Genomic DNA, 25,401 nt, shown 5'->3' on the forward strand with positions numbered 1-25,401 from the left:
AAAAAAAAACAAAAAAAAAAAAAACAGAGAAAGCATTTTAAAAACAGCCATCCACAAAGGACACAGGTACTCCATAATAGTACACAGACTTGCTGCACCATGGCCGTAATTCATAAACTAGTATGGTCTGGCTTTCTATCTTTTGCTTGCCAAGTTGCTAACTTCTAAAGTGGCCACCCGAGGCAGCGGAAAAAAAACAATCCATTGAAATATACTGTATGCTTTTCTCCAGCATTAAACTTTCTTAGTTTACAAATTGTGAGCAATGGAGACATAACATCCGCCGTCCTCTTAAATTGTTACCTTCCGACGTATAGTGCATCGCTCGCATCCCAAATTCCCCATTGAAATGAATCCTTCTCAGCACTCACTCTCCGAGGACCCGTGGTTAGAACAAAACAAGTCACATTTTTTCTTGCAACATAAAACTAAAAAACGACTTGAAAAAAAAAATCACAAGTTGCGGCGCTCTGAAGAGACGTTGATTCGGTCTATGGAGTGCGAGCTCTTAAATTGTTACCTTCGACTTTCCGGTTGCAGCCCATGCTGGCTAAATAATGCACCCTCCAAATAGTAATAAATAGTACAGTACATTTTGTGGAGTGCGCAGCTCTTTGTCAGAGCTGAACAAATGATTCCCACGTGTGGAGATAGGGAATGCAAACAGCAAAAACCATCCACTTGCATTTTTTAAGACTGGTGACTCAACGAGCGCGGTTCGCACTATTTAAATGTGTCAGGTGACGACTGGAGACGCTGCCGCCGATGAGTCAGGAGCTGATCTTTTGAAGGATGCCAAAACTAGAACACCGCCTAAAGTGTACTAGTATGACCTCGGGCCTGAACAAGCTAAAAAAAAAAAAAAAAAAAAAAAAAAAAGGAACCACTTCCTGTTTCGAAAAGATATTTCCAGGAGATCAGCCAGTGTGCGAATCATTCGAATGGTATGTAAAAGCAACATTTTACAGCCAATTTTTGTGTGCTACTGTGCATCCCTGCCACCCCAAAAAAAATTCCTCACAATTTCCAGATGCGTTTGCAACATATCAGTGACATACTTTTGTCAAAATACAAAGAATAAGAAAAGATCGGAGATTATTTCCCATTTGTTTGTTTGTTTTTTTCTCCCCAATTTTTCAACATTAAACCAATTAAATTTCCTTTCCCGAGGAAATGTAGCTACTCAGACACTGACGCTTGAAAATTGTCTCATTATTTTGTATTTCAAGTTAATTTGCGATTCCCTTTGTCGTCTGACAATACGGTAATCGCCTCGTCGCAGATTTATGTTCGTGACCACCCCCGGAATAACTGAAATCTACGCTATAGCCGTTTTTATAGCATTTACGGCACTTACCGCATTTGATCCCAAAGACGTATTTATATGTTTTTTTGTTTGTTTGTTTTTTTTGTTTTTTTTTTAAATGCTGGAGCATACAGAAAGCTTTAATGCAGCCTCTGAAATGAAGAGAACGCTTGAATCAATGGTAGTTATTACAAAAAACGGCCAGCAGGTGGCAGCAGAGTATAAGAGAGCAACCAGGGCTATGTTGCAACAAGCTCTTTTCCCAGTGTTTTGAACAGGTTAGAACTTAGCTATATTCTAATGCTAATTGCTGCAAAACGCAAACAGATAAAAATATACTTTTCTTTCTTTGTTAAAAGAAGAGATGCTAATCTTTCTTTTGGTAGGTTCGATGTTTTTATAACAAATCGAACACAATATTCTGTGGGCCTTGCAAAATCAGTCCAAATCCATTAAAATAGCTGGGAGTGAAGGGGTTTGCTTCAGTGAAAATGGCTGTCAGTCAATGTGTTAATTATATACCTTTCCAAACACATCTAAAGACAAAATGTATTGAACACAAAAATATTGTACAGTTCAGTGTAAAGAGTGTACAGATTCCTCTAAACAATCCAAAGTGACAAACTATACCCAACAGCTCACAACTGATAAATAATCATGTCCAAACATGTACATTAGAAAATGAAACGAAGCTTTCTGTATTGTTCAAATTCAGGATTGTAGAGGATGTCAAATTATTTCCAACAAAAGCTAAACTAGCTATGCCGATAGCTTCCGGCTTTTGTTGTTCTTCTTCTTCTTTCAAATTTACAATCTCCGAGTAATTTGTGTGGCACCATCTAATGCTCAACATTAGAATTACACTCAGAATAGACCAGTTCTAGAAAGACATAAGGGTTATTAACTGTACCAAAAAAATCTGCAAAAAAAAAAAAAAAGCGAGACCGTGAACTCTGAAATTTCCAAGGCGGGACATTTACTGTACACAGTTAAAACTCAATAGAAAGCCTTGAAAATGGAAAAATAGGTTTTATAGTAGTAACTGCGAGATGTCAAAAGTCATCTCGAGAGTCGTGAAAAGCAGCGACAAGCAGTCACACACTTGGTGAGAAAATGACCCGTCAAACTGAATGGAGAGCTTTTTTTTTTGTTTTTTTTTAGGCCGACATAACCTTTTCCACGGTGAGCGAGAGATTTCTTTTTTGGCCGAGTGTGCCGTGGGCAGTGCGCTGCGCTCAATAAGCTCGTCATCAGGAGAGAAAAAGATTACATGGCCCAAAGAGACCCCCCACTACCGTCGCCGCCGCCGGCACCGGCGAGGGAGGAGGGATGCTCACTTTATTGTGCTGCCATCAATCACATCCGTTTGTGTCCTCGCTTGCCTCCATCGCATCACACTGGACCTTTTCTGAGCGCTCGCCAGTGGCTTGCAGACAGCATTTTGGACCCACTGCGGCTGACTACTGATGCCACTTTGCATTTAGGCCATTAACACACGAACACTCTTCTCATAGTTTGCGGGTAGAGCCAGCATTGGCTTTCGTCCAGAAACTATAACCCCAAAACGGAAGCACTTTTCAGCCAGTAAAAATAAAAAAATAAAAAAATAAAAAATAAAAAATGGAGAGATGACAATTACAAGTAGACTCCCAAGTGGCTACAATAAGACAAAAGGGCCACTTCAAACGAAAAATTCAGACTTCTTGAGACTTTTTTTGTGAGTCTACTCATGACAGACATGCATGCGAAATTTGAAGTGAAAGGGGCTACTCGGGCTGTATTTTCAAATTTGCTTGAAAGGCCCACATTTTCGAAAAGTTGTTTGTAAAATTTTTAAAATATTTTATTAATTTGTTTTTTAGTGTTTCACTTTCGTTTAATTTTTTATTAGTTTTAGCATGAGTTTTTTAAATTAGTTTTTTTTTTTAATGTTTTACTTTCATTTAATTTTATTAGTTTTAACATTGGTTTTTTTATAAGTTTTAGTTTTTTTTCATTAGTTTTAGTTTAATGCTTCACTTTCATTAAATTTTTTGTAGTTTTAGCATTTTTTGTTTTTTTTAATGCTTCACTTTTTATTAGTTTTAGCATGAGTTTTTTACTAGTTTAAATTTTTTTAATGTTTCACTTACATTTAATTTTTTATTAGTTTTAGCATTAGTTTTAATAAAAAAAACTAAAAAAAAATGTCAAAAAAAAAAAAAAAAAAAGGAAGACTTACTCGTGACTTTCTAGTCTTTTAGTGCAGTGGTGGTCCCCAACCACCGGGCCACGGACCGGTACCGGGCCGTGGGCCACCTTGGACCGGGCCGCGGCGGCAGCACAGTTGAAAGAATAAAAACAGTGACTGTATTTCCGGAGCGGCACGGTGAGAGAGTGGTTAGCACGTCCACCTCCCAGTACTGAGGACTCGGGTTCAAGTCCAGGCTCCCGTCTTCCTGGGTGGAGTTTGCATGTTCTCCCCGTGCCCGCGTGGGTCTTCTCCGGGTACTCCGGTCTCCTCCCACATTCCAAATACCTGCATGGCAGGTTAATTGGGGGCTCCGAATTGTCCCTAGGTGTGCTTGTGAGTGTGGATGGTTGTTCGTATCTGTGTGCCCTGCGATTGGCTGGCAACCAGTTCAGGCAGGGTGTACCCTGCCTACTGCCCATTGCCAGCTGAGATAGGCTCCAGCACCCCCACGGCCCTTGTGAGGAATAAGTGGTCAAGAAAATGGACGGACTGTACTTCTGGTTAATTGATTAGCCGAGGCTTTTAAAATGTTTTATTTTGAAAAGTGACACCCCCACCCCTGCTGGGTTTCCGGTCCGCGAAAATTGTGGACTTGCATGAACCGGTCCGGGGTGGAAAAAAGGTTGGGGACAACTGTTTTAGTGTGTAACTTCTTTAGGATTTTTTTTTTTTTTTTTTTTTTTTTTTTTTTTTGTGGGTTTAGTCATGACATGACACGTATGTCCAATTTCATGTTTCTAAGAATTTTCAAATTCCCGTCAAAGGCCAAAATTCCCCTCAAATGGTTGCCCCGAATCAAAACGAACAGCTTTCTGTTTTTTTGCCAGGCAAGGCAGACATGCATGCCAAATTTGATGTTTCTAAGTGATATCGGCTTCGGGGACTGAATTTTCCAAATTCCCTTGAAAGGCCAAAATCCCACAAATTAAAGTTAACAACTTTCTGAATCTTTTTGAAACTTTTTTTGTGGGTCTCCTCTTGAGTGAGTAAAGTGAAACTAGCTTTCGTGGGTTGGGAACATGCAACATTTCCTAGGAGATAACGTTTGTCTGACAATGAAAATTGGCAATAATTGGTTGCCAAATGACAAACCAAAATAGTCGCCTTTCTGAATCTTTCCTGGCACGACTTTGTTGTGCATCTACTCGTCACAGACACGTCTGCTAGATTCCATGCTGCTAAGTCAAACTGACTGTGGGGGTTGAATTTGCAAAATAGTCCACGAATGTAAATTTTCACCAGGGTGAAATTATTTAAAACAAAAAAAATACTGTCTGAATATTTGAATCGGACGGTGTTCGCCAACTCCAAGTAATCCCTTGAATGGGCCACTTCAGCATGTGCACACAGCCATGTGCGCACCAGCCCAAATAAACAAACAAACAAACACTCGAAACACTTCCTACTCAGTCACCCGGCGCGACGTTATTTTTTTCACAAACTCCAAGCGGCTCCCCCGCCGCTCGGAGGTATTGTTTCCTCTCAAGCGCCTTGGCGGGCCTCCGATCACAAGCCGAGTCCAAAATAGCCGAGCTCACCTCCCCACCGAAGCCTTCAGCACTTGTAATCAATGGCTTAATTCCCCAGTCGGCTCTGCGGGCGAGCGGCCGGATGCCGCTGGATGAGCCTCCGACCGCGATCGGGTGTCATTAACTGGCAGCGCTCGAGAAATTCCCAAACATCTGATGAAATATCACCGGCACATTATTTATGATTTATTATGACCTTCGCAAGTGTTGTCGCCGCAAAGGGAAAAGACTTGAGACTCGGCTCTCGACTCATTACAAGTCTAAAGTGTGAATCATCATGTTGCTTTTGAACGATATGTCAAGGGAGCCTTCCTCGCTTGACCAGCAACAACTTGGTATATTTTGAGAATTCCTTTTACCAGACCAGTCAAAAAAAAAAACAAAAAAAAAAAAAAAAAGCAAAAAAAAAAAAAAGCGTAAATTATATTATACCAAGACCATGAATGTTAAACTCAACTCAACTTTATTTATAAAGCACTTTCAAACAAGCGTTGCTGTATCCAAAGTGCTTTCCATGGAACAAAAATCGGTCATGCAGTAAAGAATAAGGTAAGTAAAACAAGAACAAAACAAACATTGGAAGTAAGTAAACTCCTACGAGCTGTATATGTCTTACCCGTATGTATACCGTATAGTTTATACAGTAGTCTGCTCGTGAGGTGGGAGTAACAATATGGCCGCCCTGTGACTTCAACGGCTTCCACTAGCGTGTATGGGCTATTGGCTATCCAGTCATATATACAGGTCAGTAGTCTGCAACATGTCACTTGGAGTTCAAAGGTAAAAAAATAAACAAACAAACAAACAAACAAAAATAATACTAATACTAATACTACTACTACTACTACTACTACTACTACTACTACTACTACTAATAATAATAATAATAATAATAATAATAATAATAATAATAATTGATGATGATGATGATGATAATAATAATAATAATATTAATAATAATAATAAATAATTGAATAAATACTCCCAAGAAAAAAAAGTTGGTGCTGTTTTTCTGGGAACAATTTTTTTCTGATTTTTTTTAATAATATTTTTCCCCTGTTTTTCTGAATACATTTTTTTCTCTTGTTTTTATGAGTGATTTTCTTTCCTGTTTTTTGCATATTTTTTTTCGGTTTTACTGAATATGTTTTTCTGTCATAAAAAAAAATATTCAGAAAAACAGGGAAAAAAATATTCAGAAAAACAGGAGGAAAAACTATTCAAAAAAACAGGGGGAAAATATGATTTAAAAAAAACAGAACAAAATTTTCCAAAAAACAGAGCACCAACCTCTGTTTTCCAGAGTATTTATTTATTTATTTATTTATTTATTTATTTATTTATTTTTTGGAGCTTAGTTTTTTGAGTATTTTTTTTAATTATTTTGTTTTGAATATTTTTGTTTTTTGAATATTTTTTTCTGTTTTACTGAATTTTTTTTTCTGTTGTAAAAAAAAAAATATTCAGAAAAACAGGAAGAAAAATTACTCAAAAGAACAAAGCTACCCCCAAAAATATGTCAGAAAAACAGGTTTTTCTTTTTCAAGTGAATGCAATACGCTTCCGTAGGTAAATAAATAAATAAATAAATAAACAAACAAACAAACAAACAAACAAACATCATAACACAAACGCAAACAACAAAATACAGCAGACAACATAAAGCAAAACAATGCCAAGTCTCATGGTGTGCCAAAAGCCGAAGAATACATATGGGTTTTATGATGGGTTTTAAAAGTCGATAGAGAGGGAGATTGCCTAATATTTTGTAGAAGGTCGTTCCAAATGGGAGGGACCGGCAACTGCAAAGGCTCGTTCCCCTCTAACTAAGCCTCCGCTTTGTCCTCGGGACCTCCAATTGTGTCCGATCTGCTGACCTAAGGCACCGGGCAGGAGCGTAAGGGTGCAAGAACTCAGCGAGGTAACTTGGGGCAAGGCTTGTTGCCTCAAAATCGCCGTTCCCACATTGTGCTGCTTCACGCAGATGACTATTCTGAAACTCTGAACTTCGCAGCACACAAGGACAACCAAACGTCCGCTTGATAATTACGTCCAAGTTTTTATTTTTTAGTTTAAAACGTCTCGTCTTAACCAGAATCCCACGTCGCATTGTAGCCAAAGATACAACGGTGGTGGGTTAATGCGCCCTTTGTTGTAGAAACCAAAAACTAGTTCCCATGACAACCGATACGAGTTTAATTTGTCCCGTGATCACTTTTATTTGGCCTAGATGTGGGCAAGCTACTTCTCACTTGCCCGTATCACTTTTTTTTAACAGAGAGATGCTGTCCAGGAATATTTTCTCTTAGGGCACTATTGATTTTCAACAAACCGTATACTTCCTGCGCAAATGGCCTAGATCCCTTCTCAAAATCCGTGCAGTTCACTTTTCACCTCTCAGCCCATGAAAATGTCAAATTCCTCACAATGTGTTTCCATGTTGGACGGCTATTGATTTTCGAATGATGCTATCCAAGAAGCTGGACATAGCCGAGGTCAGTTGTTGGTTTTAGTAGCCCGCCAGCCAGCCTCAATTCCCAGTCCTCTATCATTTCTTTTCATGACGCAAAAGTGAAAGGCGGCTTCATTTTCCTTGCCGAGACGAGAATTTCTCCTTCAATCCCACCACTAATGACATTTATGATGGAGGAAGTGGACCAGGCTGGCTCGCTGGATTTAGTGAAATTAAGTCCTTAATTAATGGCAGGGAGGATGAAAAGGCTTCTCGCCTCAATACTGTCAATTGCTTTGACTGGAGAAGCTTAAACGGAGCTCATCCAGGATCAATAGCGGTGATCCGACATCGAGTCGTTTTCCCTGCCGGGGCCCACACCCACGGAATGAATACTCGCATCCGTGCAAGTGTACAACTCGCAGTAAATGAAAAGAAAGAACTCATGCTTGAAGTCATTCTGCTCTCGGTTCATCCGTGGAACCTTGCTGGTTTTTACCCGATAACCCAATTCCCAGATAACAAGCTGAGGAAAGTGCAATTTTTTGCCCACGTCAGACTATTTGCCGTTTTCCAGCGGAATGTTGACTACACAGTTCTATTTTTGAAAGTATCTTCACCGGCAAGGCTAAAGTTTCAGTAGCATCCGGAAATGCGAGCAGAAGAGACTACTATCCTCTCAGACTTCAGAACCTTGGCCTAGGCAGGGTGCATTACAGTAGCTTTTGATCCAGCTGTGCTTGGAATAGTGGAAGACTTGGAGGTTTTGTTCTGCTTGATGTGTTCTTAACAATTCAACTTTCCATCATCAAGCGCTTTTATGTCGGTCCAGTTTGTTATGGCAGCACTCAGATTCATAGACCCTCCAGGATGTCCTAGACCTGCTCTGAAGCCTCCTCCCAGTTGCTCATTTCTCCCAATTACAATAACGGGTTGCCACACAGGGCAGCAGGTAAAGATGGCTTTCCAGGCGAGCGGTAAAATAGTCCAGTGAGTCCTGGTTTAGCACTAAGGACCTTTTCGGCCTCATAAACAAGCCGATTTGGCAACCAAAGACCACATGAAGGTTATTTGCCCTTGACTGCCTCTGAGCACACACCGCATGGTTTCCCTGTAACGGCAGTGCGTCCATATGGGATGGAGGCCACAGTCCATCCATCAAATCTGTCCTTCCTTTAGCTTTCAACTTCTTAACTGCAGTTAACAGTCTGAACAGGGAATCTCCAAATGTTCTTGTTCTCATCAACCTCCTCGAGTTCTACGCATAATGTCTGGAACGTGAAACGCTAGTAACACGTTACTGGCCAGATTTTCCTTTACCGTATACAACTTAGGTTCTACTGGGGCTAGTTTTCAGACAGTCCCCCCAGTGAATCATCAGTCCAACTAGGGGACAAGCAAAGACCTCTTTCTTTAGTCTGCCTAAAGCCTGTTGGGCAGAACCAAATTTGGCAGAGTTGGCTGCTGGAGTGCACGGCATGGTTCATAGGTCACGAGTATACGGGGTCCATGGGAAAAAGTCCAAGTTCAGCCGCACAACGCAGTTTGACGTGCGTTCGGCATGCTAACACTTGCTCGCATCGGACTGACGGGCTAAAAACCTGACTTTGCTTTCTGCCGGATTACTCGCGGCTGCCGACGCTTCTTTGGCCAAACAAACGTGCAAACCCACCGCGCTCATTTGAAGGCAGCCCACTCGCAAAGGCTTAAATAGCTTCTAGGCATTGTGCTTGTTTTTTTTTTTTTTTTTTTCATCAGTGAGGATTTGGCCCCGTTTGGTCTGGACTTCAGGCTGCAGAAGATTAAGGGGAGTTTACCCCTCTCATTTTTATTGGTTTTGTACTTTCCTTTTTTTTTATTGGTTTAAGATTTGGGACATCCAAAAAAGCATTTAGACAAATGAAACATTTAGCAAGTGACACTTTCTGCTTTCTGTGTCGAGACAATACATTTTCGATTTTGTTTGGCAAAGCAACGGGCTTAGTTTCATTCCATTTGACAAGCTAAACAGCTTTGAAGGCCACGTTTTGGACTATTTACAATGCTTTCTGGATGTTCTTCCATACAACTCAGGTGCGTTTAATTGACAAGGCAGACTGTCCAGGTTGTCAATAGGTTATGCGGTATACGAAATCAATAAATTAGTGCTGTCAAAGTTAAAGCGTTAATTAATTAATTAATCACAAAAAATTATCGCATTAATCATTGTATTACCACAGATTCATCACACTATTAATTTTGACCGCAGATGATCTTTTTTATCCGACAGTGGATGGTTCCATTAAAGGTAGCTGTTGGAGTTTGAGCAATAAACATAACTACATGCATTAAAGTAAAGCATTTAATAAATATTTACATATGCCGTAGGTAATTTTTTCCCCCATTTTAAATTATGCAAATAATTAATTGATTAGAAAAAGCAGGATGAGAGTGTGCATTCGATAAACATTTTTGAAGACGTCCTCATAACATTAAATGTTGAAAAAATTGTGATTAGTTGTGGCTAGACATGTGGGTAACAGGACTGACATGGAATTATCTGATTGGCTGTTGACCAGATAAAGAGATTAAAGATTCTTGACATCACATAGCGTCTTACCAGTTGAAACTAGATGCTGGTTACATCAGTTCAAAATAGACACTTGACCTCAAGGTCATGACCCAAAAATAACCCTTGCATGGCCCAAGCATAACCCTTACATGACCCTAATCATGACAGTAAGCATAACCCTTGCATGACTCTAGTCATGACAGTAAACATAACCCTCGAAAAAACACATAACAGGTGCGCTTCAAATTTTGCGGGCAAAATATGCTGGGGAAAAAAAAAGCCTTTTTAAGTCAGTGATTAATCATGATCAAAATTCTAAGATGTGATTAATCTGATTAAAAATTTAATCGTTTGACAGCTCTACAATAAATAGAATTTGTCTTTTGTGATCTGCTTTATGCTAACATAACCGTTGACTAGATTAAAACGCAGGTGGGCTGTCATATGAGAAGCATATGAGGGACCCCAAAATAGAAAAAAACCTCATTCCTGAGTCACAGCATCAGCATCAGGATTACCATGGCAACACCAAAGTCGCTCCACACCTTCATAGTCTTCGACTGAAGAATATGAAAATAAAACTAATGTCTAAGGACTAAAGTCCTTACGAGGTGATTTTTGGACAACTGTGTAGGATCCATTCGGGGAGTTTCCGTTCATGTGGAAGAACTTTTACGAAAACCGTCCTCGATGGAGTCGACCTACTTCTGACACCTACGAGCTGCTTTTACAAGAGACCAAGACCGCTGGAGTACAAAAGAACTGATGACTGTAGAACCTTTGAGGAAAGATTATAAAGTCTATAATAAACATAGCATGTGGGACTTTTTTTTTTTTCTGGATGGATCCGTATTATTCACATTTTTTTTTCCCAGACAGCGCAGCAGCCAAACATGATGCCACACATGCCACCTTCAAACAATGCAGGTTCGCCCCCCCCGAGGCTGGCGGGAGCCGATTTGCACGACGCTCGCTTTCCTCTGTCTGCCGGGAGAAGGTAAATAAATAAACAAACGCGCAAATGGACAAACGCGGCGTTTTATCGGAGAGAGGAAGCCATTTTGAGCGAAGGCGACCCCGAGGCTCTTGTTTGTCAACGTGTCCTTCGCCGTACGCCGTGTCATCGGTCCTCACGGCCGCCCGGGAATTTGCGGGCGGATTTACCTATTGTCTCACCTAATCTTATGTTTAGCAGATGGGATGTGCGAGGCCCCTTCACGCCTGTTTTTTTTCTCTCTCTCGCCAGGCTGGGAAACAGATGATCATCCTTTGAACCCATTACTCAGCCTGATCCTCTTATCATCGCCAACCTTCCTCACTCGCTAATTTGGCTTCTGCCAAACTCGGCTGTGTACAATGAGGCTCTCCTGCTGCCTGCCTTTGTGCGTGCGCACGTGCGTGTGCGCGGAAAGTCAAACGAGGGAGGAAAGGAGAGCAGTGGAAGGATTGCTCTCTGGGGATATTGCAGCAATCCCGAATAAGACAATGGAGTGGGCGGGTCAGAACACAGCGAGGAGCTCATGAAGGCTTTATCTTGGGCTCACTCACACACCTTCATCCTTGTCTTCATCACTCCTCACACGCCTATTGTGCACTTCATTACATGGTGAGTGGAAAACGTCACTCTCTTATTCGTTCACTCACTCACTCAATGTGACTTTACTCACTCACTCACTCACTCACTCACTCACTCACTCACTCACTCAGTGTGAGTTGCTCTGTCCACCACTCATCCCACTCACTCACTGTGACATTATTCACTTGTTCAATGACTCAGTTCTCACTCACTCACTGTGACTTTACAGTCACTCGGTCAATTAGTCAGTCTTCACTCACTCACTCACTCACTCACTCACTCACTCACTTGTTCAATTAGTCAGTCTTCACTCACTGACTTCCAGCCACTCATTCAATTACTCAGTCCTCACTCACTCACTCGTTCAATTAGTCAGTCTTCACTCACTCATTCACTCACTCACTCACTGACATTATTCAGTCACTTGTTCAATGACTCAGTCCTCATTCAGTCACTCACTCCCTCACTGAAATTCAGTCACACATTCAATTACTCAGTCCTCATTCATTCACACACTCACACACTCAGTGTGACTTCACTCACTCACTCACTCACTCACTCAGTCTTCACTCACTCATTCACTCACTCACGGACATTCTTCAGTCACTTGTTTAATGACTCAGTCCTCACTCACTCACTCACTCACTCACTCGTTCTATTATTCAGTCTTCACTCACTCACTCACTCACTCACTGGCAATATTCAGTCACTTGTTCAATGACTCAATCCTCATTGAGTCACTCACTCCCTCACTGACTTTCAGTCACACATTCAATTACTCAGTCCTCATTCATTCACTCACTCACTCACTCACTCACTCACTCACTCACTCACTCACTGTGTGACTTTACTCAGTCACTTGCTCACTCACTCACTTTACTCAGTCACTCGTTCAATTAGTCATTCACTCTCACCTCACTCACTCACTGTGATTATTCAGTCGCTTGTTCAATGACTCAGTCCTCACCCATTTGTTCAATCAGTCATTCACTCTCACCTCACTCACTCACTGTGATTATTCAGTCGCTTGTTCAATGACTCAGTCCTCACCCATTTGTTCAATCAGTCAGTCTTCACTCACTGACTTTCAGCCACTCATTCAATTACTCACTCACTCACTCACTCACTGACATTATTCAGTCACTTGTTCAATGACTCAATCCTCATTCATTCACTCACTCACTCTGTGTGACTTTACTCAGTCACTTGCTCACTCACTCACTTATTTAGTCACTCGTTCAATTATTCATTCACTCACCTTACTCACTCACTCACTGTGACATTCAGTCGCTTGTTCAGTGACTCAGTCCTCACCCATTCACTCACTCACTCACTCACTCACTCACTCACTCACTCGGTCCTCACTCATTCACTCGGTCACTCACTCACTACTGACTTTCAGTCACTCATTCAATTACTCAGTCCTCACTCCTTCACTCATTCACTCACTCACTCACTCAGTCACTCAATGTGACTCGACTCAGTCACTCGTTCACTCACTCACTCAATGTGACTTTACTCAGTCACTCAGCCACTCAGCCACTCAGTCACTCACTCGCTCACTCACTCACAGTGACTTTACAGTCACTCGTTCAATTAGTCAGTCTTCACTCACTCACTCACTCACTCACACTCACTCACTGTGACATTATTCAGTCACTTCTTCAATGACTTAGTCCTCACTCACTCACTCAGTGACTGACTTAGTGTCATGTGATGTCTGCCACGCCGTGCGGTGTTGTCGTTTCCGCAGCAGGCGTCGGCCACCATCCTGCCTCATCCCCCCACTTTGTTTGTTGAAATTGTCTTGTCTGTCGACTTTGAGGCTTGCGACAACAAAAACATCACAGAGTGCAGACGCACGCAAACACGCACGCACACAATAACTATCAATTACCGCCCGTGTGAATAAATATTTCACTGGGGATGAAAAAAAAAAAAAAGGATTGAGATTACCTTTTGTGCTAAAAATAGACAAGACGGCATTTCACTCAATGCCAGCAACATTTAACGTTCCGACGTTAAGAAATGCTCTGAAAATGCGTTCGCCTTTTTGCAGTCAGGTGAAATATTCAGCGTGGGGGTTTACATCAAGTGTGCATTTGAAAGTGAAAGTTGTATTCATAAAAAGTCATATCGTTGCTAACCATTGTAGAAGTTGAATCCAAATTGTACCTAGTGAAATGTCTTGAAAACAAACTTTAAATGTAAGTATATGTGTTGTACTTCAAAGTTAAATTCTACGGAAGTGTGTCAATGCGGAGTCAACATTTTTGAATACATTAAATACGTTTGAACACTCTTGCAAATACGTTCGAACATACGTGCGAGTGAGCGAGATGCTACAAACAGCATATTTACCCATAATGCCACATGCAGGAGTGAAAAATGTATGTTTTAAGTGTGGTATTTTTTCCCCCTATAATTCATGATGGTATGTTTTTTTTTTTCTCCCTATAATTAAACGGGGTATTGACTTGTGCATATGCAAGTAATACCGCTTGGCATTATTATTTATTAGAAGAAAATATGCTACAATTGTAGCATTTAGCCTACAAGTACTTTCCGAATGTAAACCGTGAGCATGTTTGAATACATTTGTGAGTACAAACTCGCCAGTTCAAATACATTTATTCCACAGTTCCTGAAAATACACCTGAACTGTCATGTCTGGGGTCACGCCAGGGTTTAAGTTTAAGTTCATGACCTGTTAAGTTTGGGTTCATGACCGTGAGGTCAAGTGTCTGTTATGTACTGATGTGACCATCATCAAGTTTCAACTGGTTTTAGACTATGTGATGTTACGTGATGTCATGAGCTTTGTGATGTCAATCTTTAATCCTTTACTTGGTCACAACCAATCAGATCGATTCACTATCTGTAGTAGTGTTCTGAGAAGTGTGTGCCTTTGTTGGATTATTACCACTGCCCCTCTGTGTACAGTAACTCTCTTTGTTTTTCATCGAGTCAAGTTTGTTCCACGCCTCTCGATGTGAATAAATAGTCCAAATCTTATTTGTGTCTGCGCTTTGGGATCCAACCTTCAGCACATGTCTGAACTGGATGTGAATTGCCTAGTACCTGGCGATTCGATTCGTATCACGATTCATAGGTCACGATTCGATTCGATACCGATTAATCCCGATATGAATTTATAAGTCAATTGTGGCGACTATTTTACTCAAATTTAGAAAATACTAATCAGTAAACTTGTACATGTACACTAAGATTTTTTTTTATGTATGTATGTATTTATCTGAAACTTCTGTTTCATGTTTGAACAGCATTGAAATAAAATATTAAGGCTTAAAAGTTCCATTAATATAACATTCGTTCATGCTTGATGTGTGAACCCTAACCCTATTTAATTGTTTCGAAAATTGTGCACTGTAATATCGTGATATATTTCTGAATCAATTTTTTTAACACCCTGCACCTGAACTGTACTGTACTGTACTGTTTGAACATTTCATTAAGTGATTCTTTCACGTACCACTAGAGGGAGCCCAGGTACCAATAGTAGCTTGTCTACCACACTTGATTTAACCCGAGCTAATGCTCAGGAAGTGAGCGTGTTTTACAGCAACACTTTTTAAGTGCAGGTATATGTTCATCGGTTTTATTCAACGGATCCATTCAACCAGCCACTATTCAATATTACGAGATTGGTAATCATTTCAAGCGCATCTTTATTCAAAATGAAAGCCTTTTTTTTTCCCCTCCCCTTTTCAGAGTTTGAAGTAGCAGTGCGGAAACTCTTCATTGGAGTGCATTAACGTGTTGAGAGGAAAAAAAAAAAAAAAAAAAAAAAAAAAAGAAGTGTTCTCTTTCCGTGCCTGACAAAAGCGAGTTTAGCTTAGCGCTGCTGCTGCTATTACGCGAGATGACTGTGACACTTTTAGTCCTTTCATTTCTATTCAAGCTCAACGTGAGCGCCAACAAATTGAATTTGGACGGCCCAAAGGGGTGCGCGGTGTGCACAGGCAGGATGGGGGGGGGGGGGGGGGGGGCGTTATTGTAAGCGAGTACATTCACACAGTGACTCTCACATCATCACACAGCTGAAGGAGAATAGATAGAAGCACTCGTGTAAAACACACGTACATACGCGGAGTCGGTGGGTTGCTGTTTGCGTGGGTCCAAACGACCCATGCGTTCATTTTGTCTGACGGCTGAGCGGCGTTTAAAAAAAACAAAAAAAAAACATATGTGAGCATGGTAACAACAAAACATTAGCAAACACAAGCTAATGATGTTTCCATCACGATCATATGAGATTACAGCCTTAAATATTGAAAGTTGTTTCTTAATATCCCCGGCTACTGCGAAGGGTGAAACGACACCAAGTACGATAATCAGCATATTTTCAAACTAGAAAGACACAAATATATATATATATATATATATATATATATATATATATATATATATATATATATATATATATATATATATATATATATATTTTTTTTTTTTTTTATATATATATATATATTTTTTTTAGATAGTATTTATTAAACTTCACTTTAGTCATTAGAGGGTGTGTGTGGGTGTGGGAAGTTGTGGTCATTTATGCAGTCATGTCCGAGGGAGATGATTTAAAAAAAAAAAAAAAAAAAAATGTCTTAGTGTATTTGATGAACAGCAACAAAACGCATTCATCAAGAAGCAGTCAGGTTCCCCCGCGTCCGGGGAGAAATAAGACGGCAACGGCGGAGCCCGTGGGAAAGCGGCATGTCGTTATTTGACTTGAGTGAATTTGGCCATGATGGATGGCGAGCGTCTCCGACCAGGCGCCGCCTCTCACAAGTCAGGGAATAACGTTTCAATTGGAAGATGTGCGCTAATGTGGTTTATGGCCACAAGGGGGCCCCCAAAATCTCATCAATAAATACTTCGCATGAGTTGAGACACATCGAGTCTGTTCGTTTGTGTTTCGCCTCAGAATTTTCATTCACGTTTATAAATATCCTGGTGAAAATCTCTTTTGTCTGAAACTCACTCAGAACTAATCAACCTTTGGAAAGTTGGATTTTTCTGAACTTTTCAAGGATTGATTGGTCATAACTGGACGTACAAAAACGCCTCAAGCACACAACCCTTGAACTGAACAGGAAGTGGGACCTTTTGATTTGAAGCGGCCATTTTGGGCAAATTCCAATGCACGTATTGAAACGCCCAGTTGGGAATTTGGCCAAACGAGCCCCATTTGTAATCAAAAGAATCCATCAATACTCGATTATTTGTCACTTTTCAAGCCGCTCCTTTAAGATTACTCAAGAAAATCCATTTGTCAAATCATTCCTAATCGCTATTCAAATGAGAAATAATGAATTGTGTCATACAACGGACATATAGGTTAGCTTATTTTAAGCCTCCGTATTTTTTTTTGGAAGCATATAGGCCACAGTTAATAACTCGCACGTCTTATCGTGTTTTAATATATTCCGAGTGGCTGCTCCATTTCGCTCCCTAATTTTAGTGCGCGCCCGTAACGTCTTCCTTTTTGTTCAAACAAGAGACGATAGACCTCGAAGGCTTCATCCGCACGTTAATTAATTCGTCCAACGTCGCCGCCACTTTGGTACAGAAGTTGGCCGAGCGAACTGGCGTCCCCCGAACCGATGCCGTATAGGTTGGCTTGGGAAATAAATTGGGGTGCGGATCAAAGACGACCTCCGGGAGTCTTAATCAACTTAGCCAGCGGAACGTATGGCCCACGAGATGAATTCCTTCCACGCTGAGCACTCGCCGGCCATCGGAGAGCAGCGGCAGCGGCGGCGCAACCCGGGACGCCAACACGCAAAGTCTCTAACGAAGGTTCAGGGGTCACGGAGGGCCCCTCAGCGGGGTGTCCCGCTGCCCGCTGTTTCTTTTCTTCTACAAAGTCTGCTCCGACATGTATAATATATGAGGAACATCTTTCACATCGTAGCTTCTATATAAGAAGCATCTTCGGGCGCTTTTGTACCACTGAAATCATGTTTGCAATATTTCACGGAGCATGTCTGCTTCAACAGTTGTGAAAAGGTTCAGTGTTGAATCTCGGCTGTGTGGAAGCTTTGCTTACCAAAAACTTGCAGGAAAGAATCTGTGCCAACCTAGCAATGCAATCTGTGTCACTTATGGACACGCAGTGGCTACCCAAACAAACGGCAACAGAGATGTAGTTTGAATGAATATTGTCAACGGTTAGCAATAATAAGATGACCAAAAAAATAAATAAATGCGCGCTTTGCAACTAAGAGTGAAGACAACAACGACGCAAAACTTCCTTCATCACAAAAACAGGTAAGCTAACGTCACAGTTTAGCTAACTCTATAAAAGGCTTGGAACTAGTTAAAACTATGATTGTACAGTTAACTAAACTAACTAATGGTGAATAGTTTTATAAAAAACTGTCCAAAATGTTAATTTCAACTCTTGCGGTTCACATGTGAGTTTGCATAGCTACGCGAAAGAAAATTAGACTCTCTTCTCTCAGCAGTAGAATATGGTTTGCTTTCACCCAAATCACCTTTTTTTGATCCAAAAACTGGAAAAAAAAAAAAAAAAAAAAATATATATATATATATATATATATATATATTATATATATATATTTGTGAAAAGATATATTTTATGCGCAACAGAGACTTTAATGCTAATGATTTTAGCTTGTTAGTGTGCTTGCTAGCGATGCAAATATCTAAACAGTTTTTCTTGGCAAAATATTCACAAAATAATCATCAGTCTAACGATCAACTACTTACACACTATTTATTATTAGGAGTAATAGTAGTAGTAGTAGTAGTAGTAGTAGTAGTAGTAGTAGTAGTGGTGTGTGTGTGCGTGTGTGTGTGCATGTGTACTTATGTTATCACTTCAACTTCTCGATTGAAATCATCTCCAACGTCTTATTTCTCCAAAATACACGACAATACAAGATGATCACATCCAAAAGAGATCCAGTGCTGCCATCTGCTGGCCATAGTTGATTTTTTTTAATTTTTTTTTTACATTCCTTGTTTAATGATCAAACCAGAGATGGCCAAGAATTGTCTGCGCCCACCTACTCCCATAAAAAAATAAAAATACATTGTAGTCACTGGCATTTCATGTTAGGTTTTCGGGTGACGACAATACACGTTAACGGTGCTCAAAAAGTTAATTTGAAAACCCAAGTTTGACTCAAATATCTGTCTTGAAACCCAATCCAAACAATGTGGACAATCCCAATTGATCCTGTTACTCAACTAGCAAACACGTGTTTTTGATGAATCACACATGATTTGTAGTTTCTAGTATTTCAGTACTGAGATTACTGCACTTGAACGGACATGCAGTGGACTCAAGTGATTACATTCCCACCATTTTGTCCATCTAAACACTCCACCGGTCAAGTTCAAACGCAAAATTCCATGTCAAATTTTGTAAATTGGACCTTATGGATGCTTTGGAGTGTAGAGCTTGCAGCAAAAAAATAAAATAAAAAAAAATTTTTAAAAGAAAAGCAATGAGTCCGCTGAGGCTCCCTCCTCTCCCTCACAACCAAATCAAAGCATTCTTTTTTCTTTTTTTTTGGCGGCGGGCCGCTCACCCGTTTGAGGATGATGACCCCGTCCTGGTTGTGCTCGTTGGTGGTGATGTCAAACATGGCGCCGCCGTCGCCGGGCACGATGGTGTACTCCACCTCGGCGTTCTTGCCCACGTCCAAGTCGTGCGCCTTGATCCGGCCCACGGCCGAGCCCACCGCCGACGACTCGGGAACGCGCAAGTGGAAAAAACCTGCAAAAACAAAGCAAAGCCGACCATTTTGTGACATTTGCGAAGGTTAAGATCATCAGATATGAAACGTCTGCCTCCGCCTACTGAACAATCGTACAACAGGCAGGAACATTGATTTCTTCAGGTTGGAGAGAAATCGTTTTTTTCCCCCATGATTCAAATCTTTCTCAGAGACAGGAAGTTGTTGGTTTTGTACAAAAAAAAAAAAACATACAAAAGTGAGTTCAAGCTGAACTGGATTTTTTGTGTGGATACATTTGGTGAAATATATTTTGGGAAAGGCCATCGGTAGTATTTATGAGGATCATTAGGAACCCTAATCCTGGCTAGAAAGTTTGAAATCTTAACATTGACCTGAAAGCTGAAATTGGAAATTCTAACCACGGCTTGAATCTCAAATATAAAAACATTTATCCAACCTTGAAATCCTAATTTGAAACCCGAAAATCTTGCTTGAAACCCTAACCCTGGTTTGAAACTGTAATTTGAAACCTTAAAATCCTGGCTTGGAATTTGAATTTGAAACTCCACCTTGAAGCCCTAATCCTGTTTCATTTTTCTTGAAGGAAGACAACTGCAAGTGTTTTTGGATGTTCACATCAGTAAATTGAGAATTTTGTCAATGACTAAAATGGAAATGAAAACAGTGACGAAAATTCACACAATTTCACATCACACAATGCGTGTTAAAATACGTTTACAAATATGTCTGTTATAATTTTTTGTATAAAAGTTGAAATGTATGCTGCAGGAAAATATACTAAACTCAATTTCATCGACTAAAATTGTCATGACTAGGGTCATGCAAGGGTTAAGCTTACTGTCATGACTAGGGTCATGCAAGGGTTAAGCTTACTGTCATGACTAGGGTCATGCAAGGGTTATGCTTACTGTCATGACTAGGGTCATGCAAGGGTTATGCTTACTTTCATGACTCGGGTCATGCAAGGGTTATGCTTATTTTCATTACTAGGGTCACGTAAGGGTTATCCTTACTGTCATGGCGAGGGTCATGCAAGGGTTATGCTTACCGTCATGACTAGGGTCACGCAAGTGTTATGTTTACTGTCATGACTAAAGTCATGTAAGGGTTATGGCCTTCCTGCTTCCCGTCTAAACCTAGGGGTTCGCCAGGAGGCGTCCTTTGAGGGGGGGTACTGTCATAACTAGGGTCATGTCAGGGTTATGTTTACTGTCATGACTAGGGCCATGCAAGGGTTATGTGTGGGTCATGACCGTGAGGTCAAGTGACTGTTTTGAACTGATGTAACCAGCATCTGGTTTCAACTGGTAAGACGCTATGTGATGTCAGAAGCTATGTGATGTCAGAAATGTTTAATCTCTTTATCTGGTCAACAGCCAATCAGATAGTTCCATGTCAGTCCTGTTACCCACACAACCAATCAGATCGATTGGCTGTCTACATAAGCCTGTCTGAGGAAAGTGTGTTTTGGTCGAATTATTATCTCTGTTCCATCTGGCCACCTGCTCCTCTGTTCCTCGATACCTTCTCGTTTCTGGTCAAGCCAATTTAGTTCCTCGCCTTTTGATATTATGCGAATAATGTGTTCATTTGTGTCTGCGTTTTTAGGATCCAACCCAGAAAATAACTTGATCATTCCAGAGGCAAAAGTAGAACTCTCTCCCCCCCAGCTAAGCTGTCGTCAGGTCTTGTGAGTACTTCAAACATCTTCAGCGGCGTAACAGAAGCATCCGCACGTGGCGCCAACCTTTGTGCTGTGACAGAATTATGGAAATATCAACTTTTTTTTGCTTTCTGCAGCTCGGCTCCCATTTACATTCCGGGCCGCTCGCTCGTCTGGCTCACTGCGGAGGTTTGCGCTTTTGCTGTCATCTGCTGCTGCTGCTCACGGCTCCACATCAACCGCAGCACAAAACTCGCACATCAGTGACTTTATAGAAATTGATTTTTTTTTTTTTTTTTACCACTTTGAGCCGCTGATTGAGAGAGGCAAATTCATGGGGTTTAGCAGCCTATAAAATGAGAAAATAGTGAAGTTGCAAGCATTGTGCCGAAATGCAGTGAGTCAGCGCCCTCAGCGCATCGTGCTAAAACCGAAATCTAAATATAGATGGATGCTCCACGAGCAAAAAAAACAACAAAAAAAACAACGGTGTGACGACGAACTTTGTTTACCGGAGCTTGTCATGCGAAAGCAAGTCGACCTTTTGCGCGCCACCGTGGCAAAGCTGTGTGTGGAATTACGTATGTGGAGGAAACATTTTGGAAATGACCGTCTCAACACACGTTTGTGACCATCCAACTCATTGTGACCGAGTCACAATCCTGACGCGTGTCGGCAAGATTGTAGCTACGTCATTTGCGTGGTAATATCATTTTGGAAGCTTTTAGTGACGTAACGAGCAATATTAAAACTGCCACAATATCGTCGTTGTCATGTCAGCGTATTAAAAGCAGCACATCTGATAAAAAAAAAAAAAAAAAAAAAAGCCAAGTTGTATTCCATTTGTGCGGTTCCAGCACCCTCTGGTGGTTAGTTTTATTAGTGCAGTTTAATTTTAATTAGGCATGTTTTATCCACTTACGTCTACGGATGTAACGATACCCAAACGTCACAATACGATATCGCGACATGACGCTCACGATATGATAATTATCACGATATTGTGGGGGAGGTTGGTGATATTTAAAAAAGGTCACAATACTGTAAAAGAAATTTTTTTTTTAGCTCATATTAAAAAAAAGCACAATATTGTACTTTTGTATGTAACAATGTTATTATGATGTTTTGTTATTAGTATGTTATTATTATAATTATTATGTTGGGTTAATGCACACACCCATTGAGTTCTTCCACATATTGACTCGGTTCACATGCACATTACATTCCCCTTCATCTGACAATTAGCATAGATTTTAAAGACAGAAGGGCCAAAACATCCCTAATGAAAATTAAATTGCACTAAAAAATACTAGCCACCAGAGGGAGCTACAACTGCACAAATGGAAATCAAAAAGACTTTTTTTTTTTTTTACATTTAAATATCGTGAGCTGGATGACAACAATATTATGGCAGTTTTAATATCACAATATCACGATATTGCCCTTATCGTTACATCCCTACTAAGACCACACTCCACAAATTGACTTTTTTTTTTTTTGAAGAGCTCAGAATTGTTCATTCGGTAGTCTTACCGATTCAACGTCTTGTCATCATTGCTCTTTTTTTTTTTATTTATTTATTTTTTATTTTATTTATTTTATTTTTTTTGTGTGTGTATGTGTGCGTGCGTTTGCGTGCGTTTGCGTGCGTGCGTTTGCGTGCGTGCGTGCGTTTGCGTGTGTGCGTTTGCGTGCGTGCGTGTGCGTGCGTGCAAATACGTATAAATTTATACTCATTCATTCACCTAAAACCTTATAAATATCCCATTACCCTTCGCCTTAACCAGGTACTTCAGAATCTTGCCAGAGTCGTGAGATTTAAATGGTCAGGAGACCAGAGAAAAGGTCAGAAAAAAAAAGAAATAAAGAGGAAAGAAAGGTAAATCAAAGTGACGTCCAGCACCGACCAAACACTTCCTGCCTTCCCCATGATTACAAAATCAAAGTCTTACGCCAACCCCGGAAGCCTCTAAATTCCAGCAAATTTAGCGAGATCTCAAGAGCCCAGAGGAAAAACTAAAGAGAGGAAGGAGGGAAGGATCGATAAGGCAGAGTGAGATCAATAGAAGCCAGTACATCCAATCCATCAAAGTGAAGTCCAGCACCAACAAGACCCCTCCTGCGTGGTTACAAAATCCACAAATTGACTTGAGTCGCAATGTGTGCATGCATTTGCAAGTGCTTCAATATTAAGTGGTTTTTTTTTTATTTGGCGATTTTAGGTCATTTATGTACATTGAAGCTGATCTTACCAGCTGATCTTATCTTTAAACTGTATGCATAATTATGATCTAATTAGAATTTATAGATGAGACATTTAAAACAAAATGACTGTCCAAGCCTATTTCTCTCACTGTACAAAAATACAATATTGTGCATTTTATTTCAATGTTTTTTTGTTGTTGTTGTTTGTTTTTTGTTTTTGTTTTTTTTAACAATATCATTCAGGTTTTTTTTTATGATCATGAGTTTTTTGTTTTTTTTTACATTATCGTTCGTTTTTTTTTTATTATCGTGAGGTTTTTTTACAATGTCGTTTTGATTTTTTTTTTTATTATTTATTCATTTTTAACTATTATTGTGCAAATGATCGTATCGTGAGGCTTGGATAGCGCTACATATCAGCATTTAATGCTAGCAAATAGCATCAGAGTCTCGCCGTTAGAACTCTTTAGGCAAAAACGACCGGTTGTTCAATTCGGAGTTATTTTAACCATTTTTAAACTGCCGTTACCTAAACGACCGTTAAATCTGTGTTGTCCAAAACATGGTTAGTCACATTCTTAACTCATTCAGTGCCACTGACGGCTATAGACGTCAAAAAATTCATTTTAACTGGGCTGGCTGTGAATGAGTTAACGGCATCATCAAAGTAAACGTCACTAATCTCACTTTGTTTACTTCTGCCTTTGTAGAAATACAAAAAGGACAGCCAATACTCCTTTATAAAAAAAAAAAAAAAAAAAAAAAAAAAAAGAAGCAGGAATCTTTCTGTTGACGAAGAAAACGTAATTGTTGAAGCTAACTGGTCAGTGCTGACGGGAAAACATCTGAATGATCCGACCATGAAGCGGAAACACATCATTTTAACATTAAAAACATTAAACATAGGAACAATACTCAAATGAGTTGCTTTCTGATTGTGAAAGATCTTTCAATTTTGATACGATCACAGTCAAAAGTGTCACTTGAGTGAACCGAACAGGTTGGAAAGCCAAAATTTCATGACGAAACACTGTCTGCACCCACTTTTGGAGAACCTCGGCGGGTTGTCGTTGACGTCGCTGAGGGTGATGTTGACCACGGTGGTCCCAGCCAGCCCCCCCAGTTGTCCGCCCATGTCCTTGGCCTGGATCAGCACCTGGTACTGCTCCTTCACCTCTCTGTCCATGTTGGGCAAGGCCGTCTTGATCACGCCTGCGGCACAGGACAAAAGCACGGATGTCATTGACATTTAAACGAGTACGCGTCCGTGTCTGGCGCACGTTTTGATTTGAAGACGGCGTCTTCACCTGAGGAAGACGAATCGAGGTCGCTCGACAAACTTGACATTTCAAACGCTTGAACCGGAAGCCAAGACTTGGCTTGAAGATCACGTGCACATTTATGGACCGGTCGACTCAAATCGAATTAAGATTAAATATCACAAATCAATGTGCTTTATATACAAAAATGTGTAAACACGTTTTTAATACTATGTCTGCCACTCCCAAAAACGTATTTGCACGTTTTGTTTTGTTTTTTGTTTTTTTTAATGCAAGTGCATACAGAAGCAACTTAGGACATAAAAAGGTGGCTTAAAGCAATGGTAGTTATTTAGTAAAATGGCCAGTAGGTGGGAGCAGTGTATAAGAGATCAGCCATGTTGCAACAGCTCTTTTTGTCAGTGTTTTCACCAGGAATGTGAATATTGTGAAACTTCATTAAATTCTAATGCTAATTGCTGCAAAACACAAATACTTTTTTTTTCCTGATGAAAGAAGAGACTTGAATCTTTCTTTTGGTAGGTTACATATTTTGATAGCAATAGAACACAATACTCTGTTGGCCGTGCAAAATCAGTCAAAATCCAGTCAGATAGCCGGCAGCGAAGACGGCTGCTGCCGGTTAGTTCCTCCCAAGTTTGCCTTCCCTGAGTTTGTTTGTTGTTTCTGACCAGTACCTCGTTTACCTCCTTGTTTTTGTTCTATGAAAAGTCAATTTTTGGCTTCACCTCTGCATCCTTGCCCTGCTTCCCTGCGGTCCGTCCACCACCACACCTCAATCATGACACTGATAAGCTGATGATATGTATTAGGAGTGCTGGAGGACGGAAAACATCTAAAACCTGCAGGACTCTG

The 25,401-nt window shown here is 40.4% G+C and overlaps 1 protein-coding gene across 1 annotated transcript in view; it reads right to left on the bottom strand.

The window, feature by feature from the left end:
• LOC144009393 (cadherin-12-like) overlaps positions 1-25,401 on the bottom strand; it is a 221,921-nt gene that overhangs the window by 109,541 nt on the left and 86,979 nt on the right. The window contains exons 5-6 of the mRNA XM_077509117.1: positions 24,311-24,478; positions 19,228-19,415 (exon numbers count right to left, since the gene is read on the bottom strand). Coding sequence (XP_077365243.1) covers positions 19,228-19,415; positions 24,311-24,478 — 356 coding nt within the window. The remainder of the gene's footprint in view (positions 1-19,227; positions 19,416-24,310; positions 24,479-25,401) is intronic.

This window comes from Festucalex cinctus, chromosome 20 (assembly GCF_051991245.1).
Source record: "Festucalex cinctus isolate MCC-2025b chromosome 20, RoL_Fcin_1.0, whole genome shotgun sequence".
Taxonomy (NCBI): domain Eukaryota; kingdom Metazoa; phylum Chordata; class Actinopteri; order Syngnathiformes; family Syngnathidae; genus Festucalex; species Festucalex cinctus.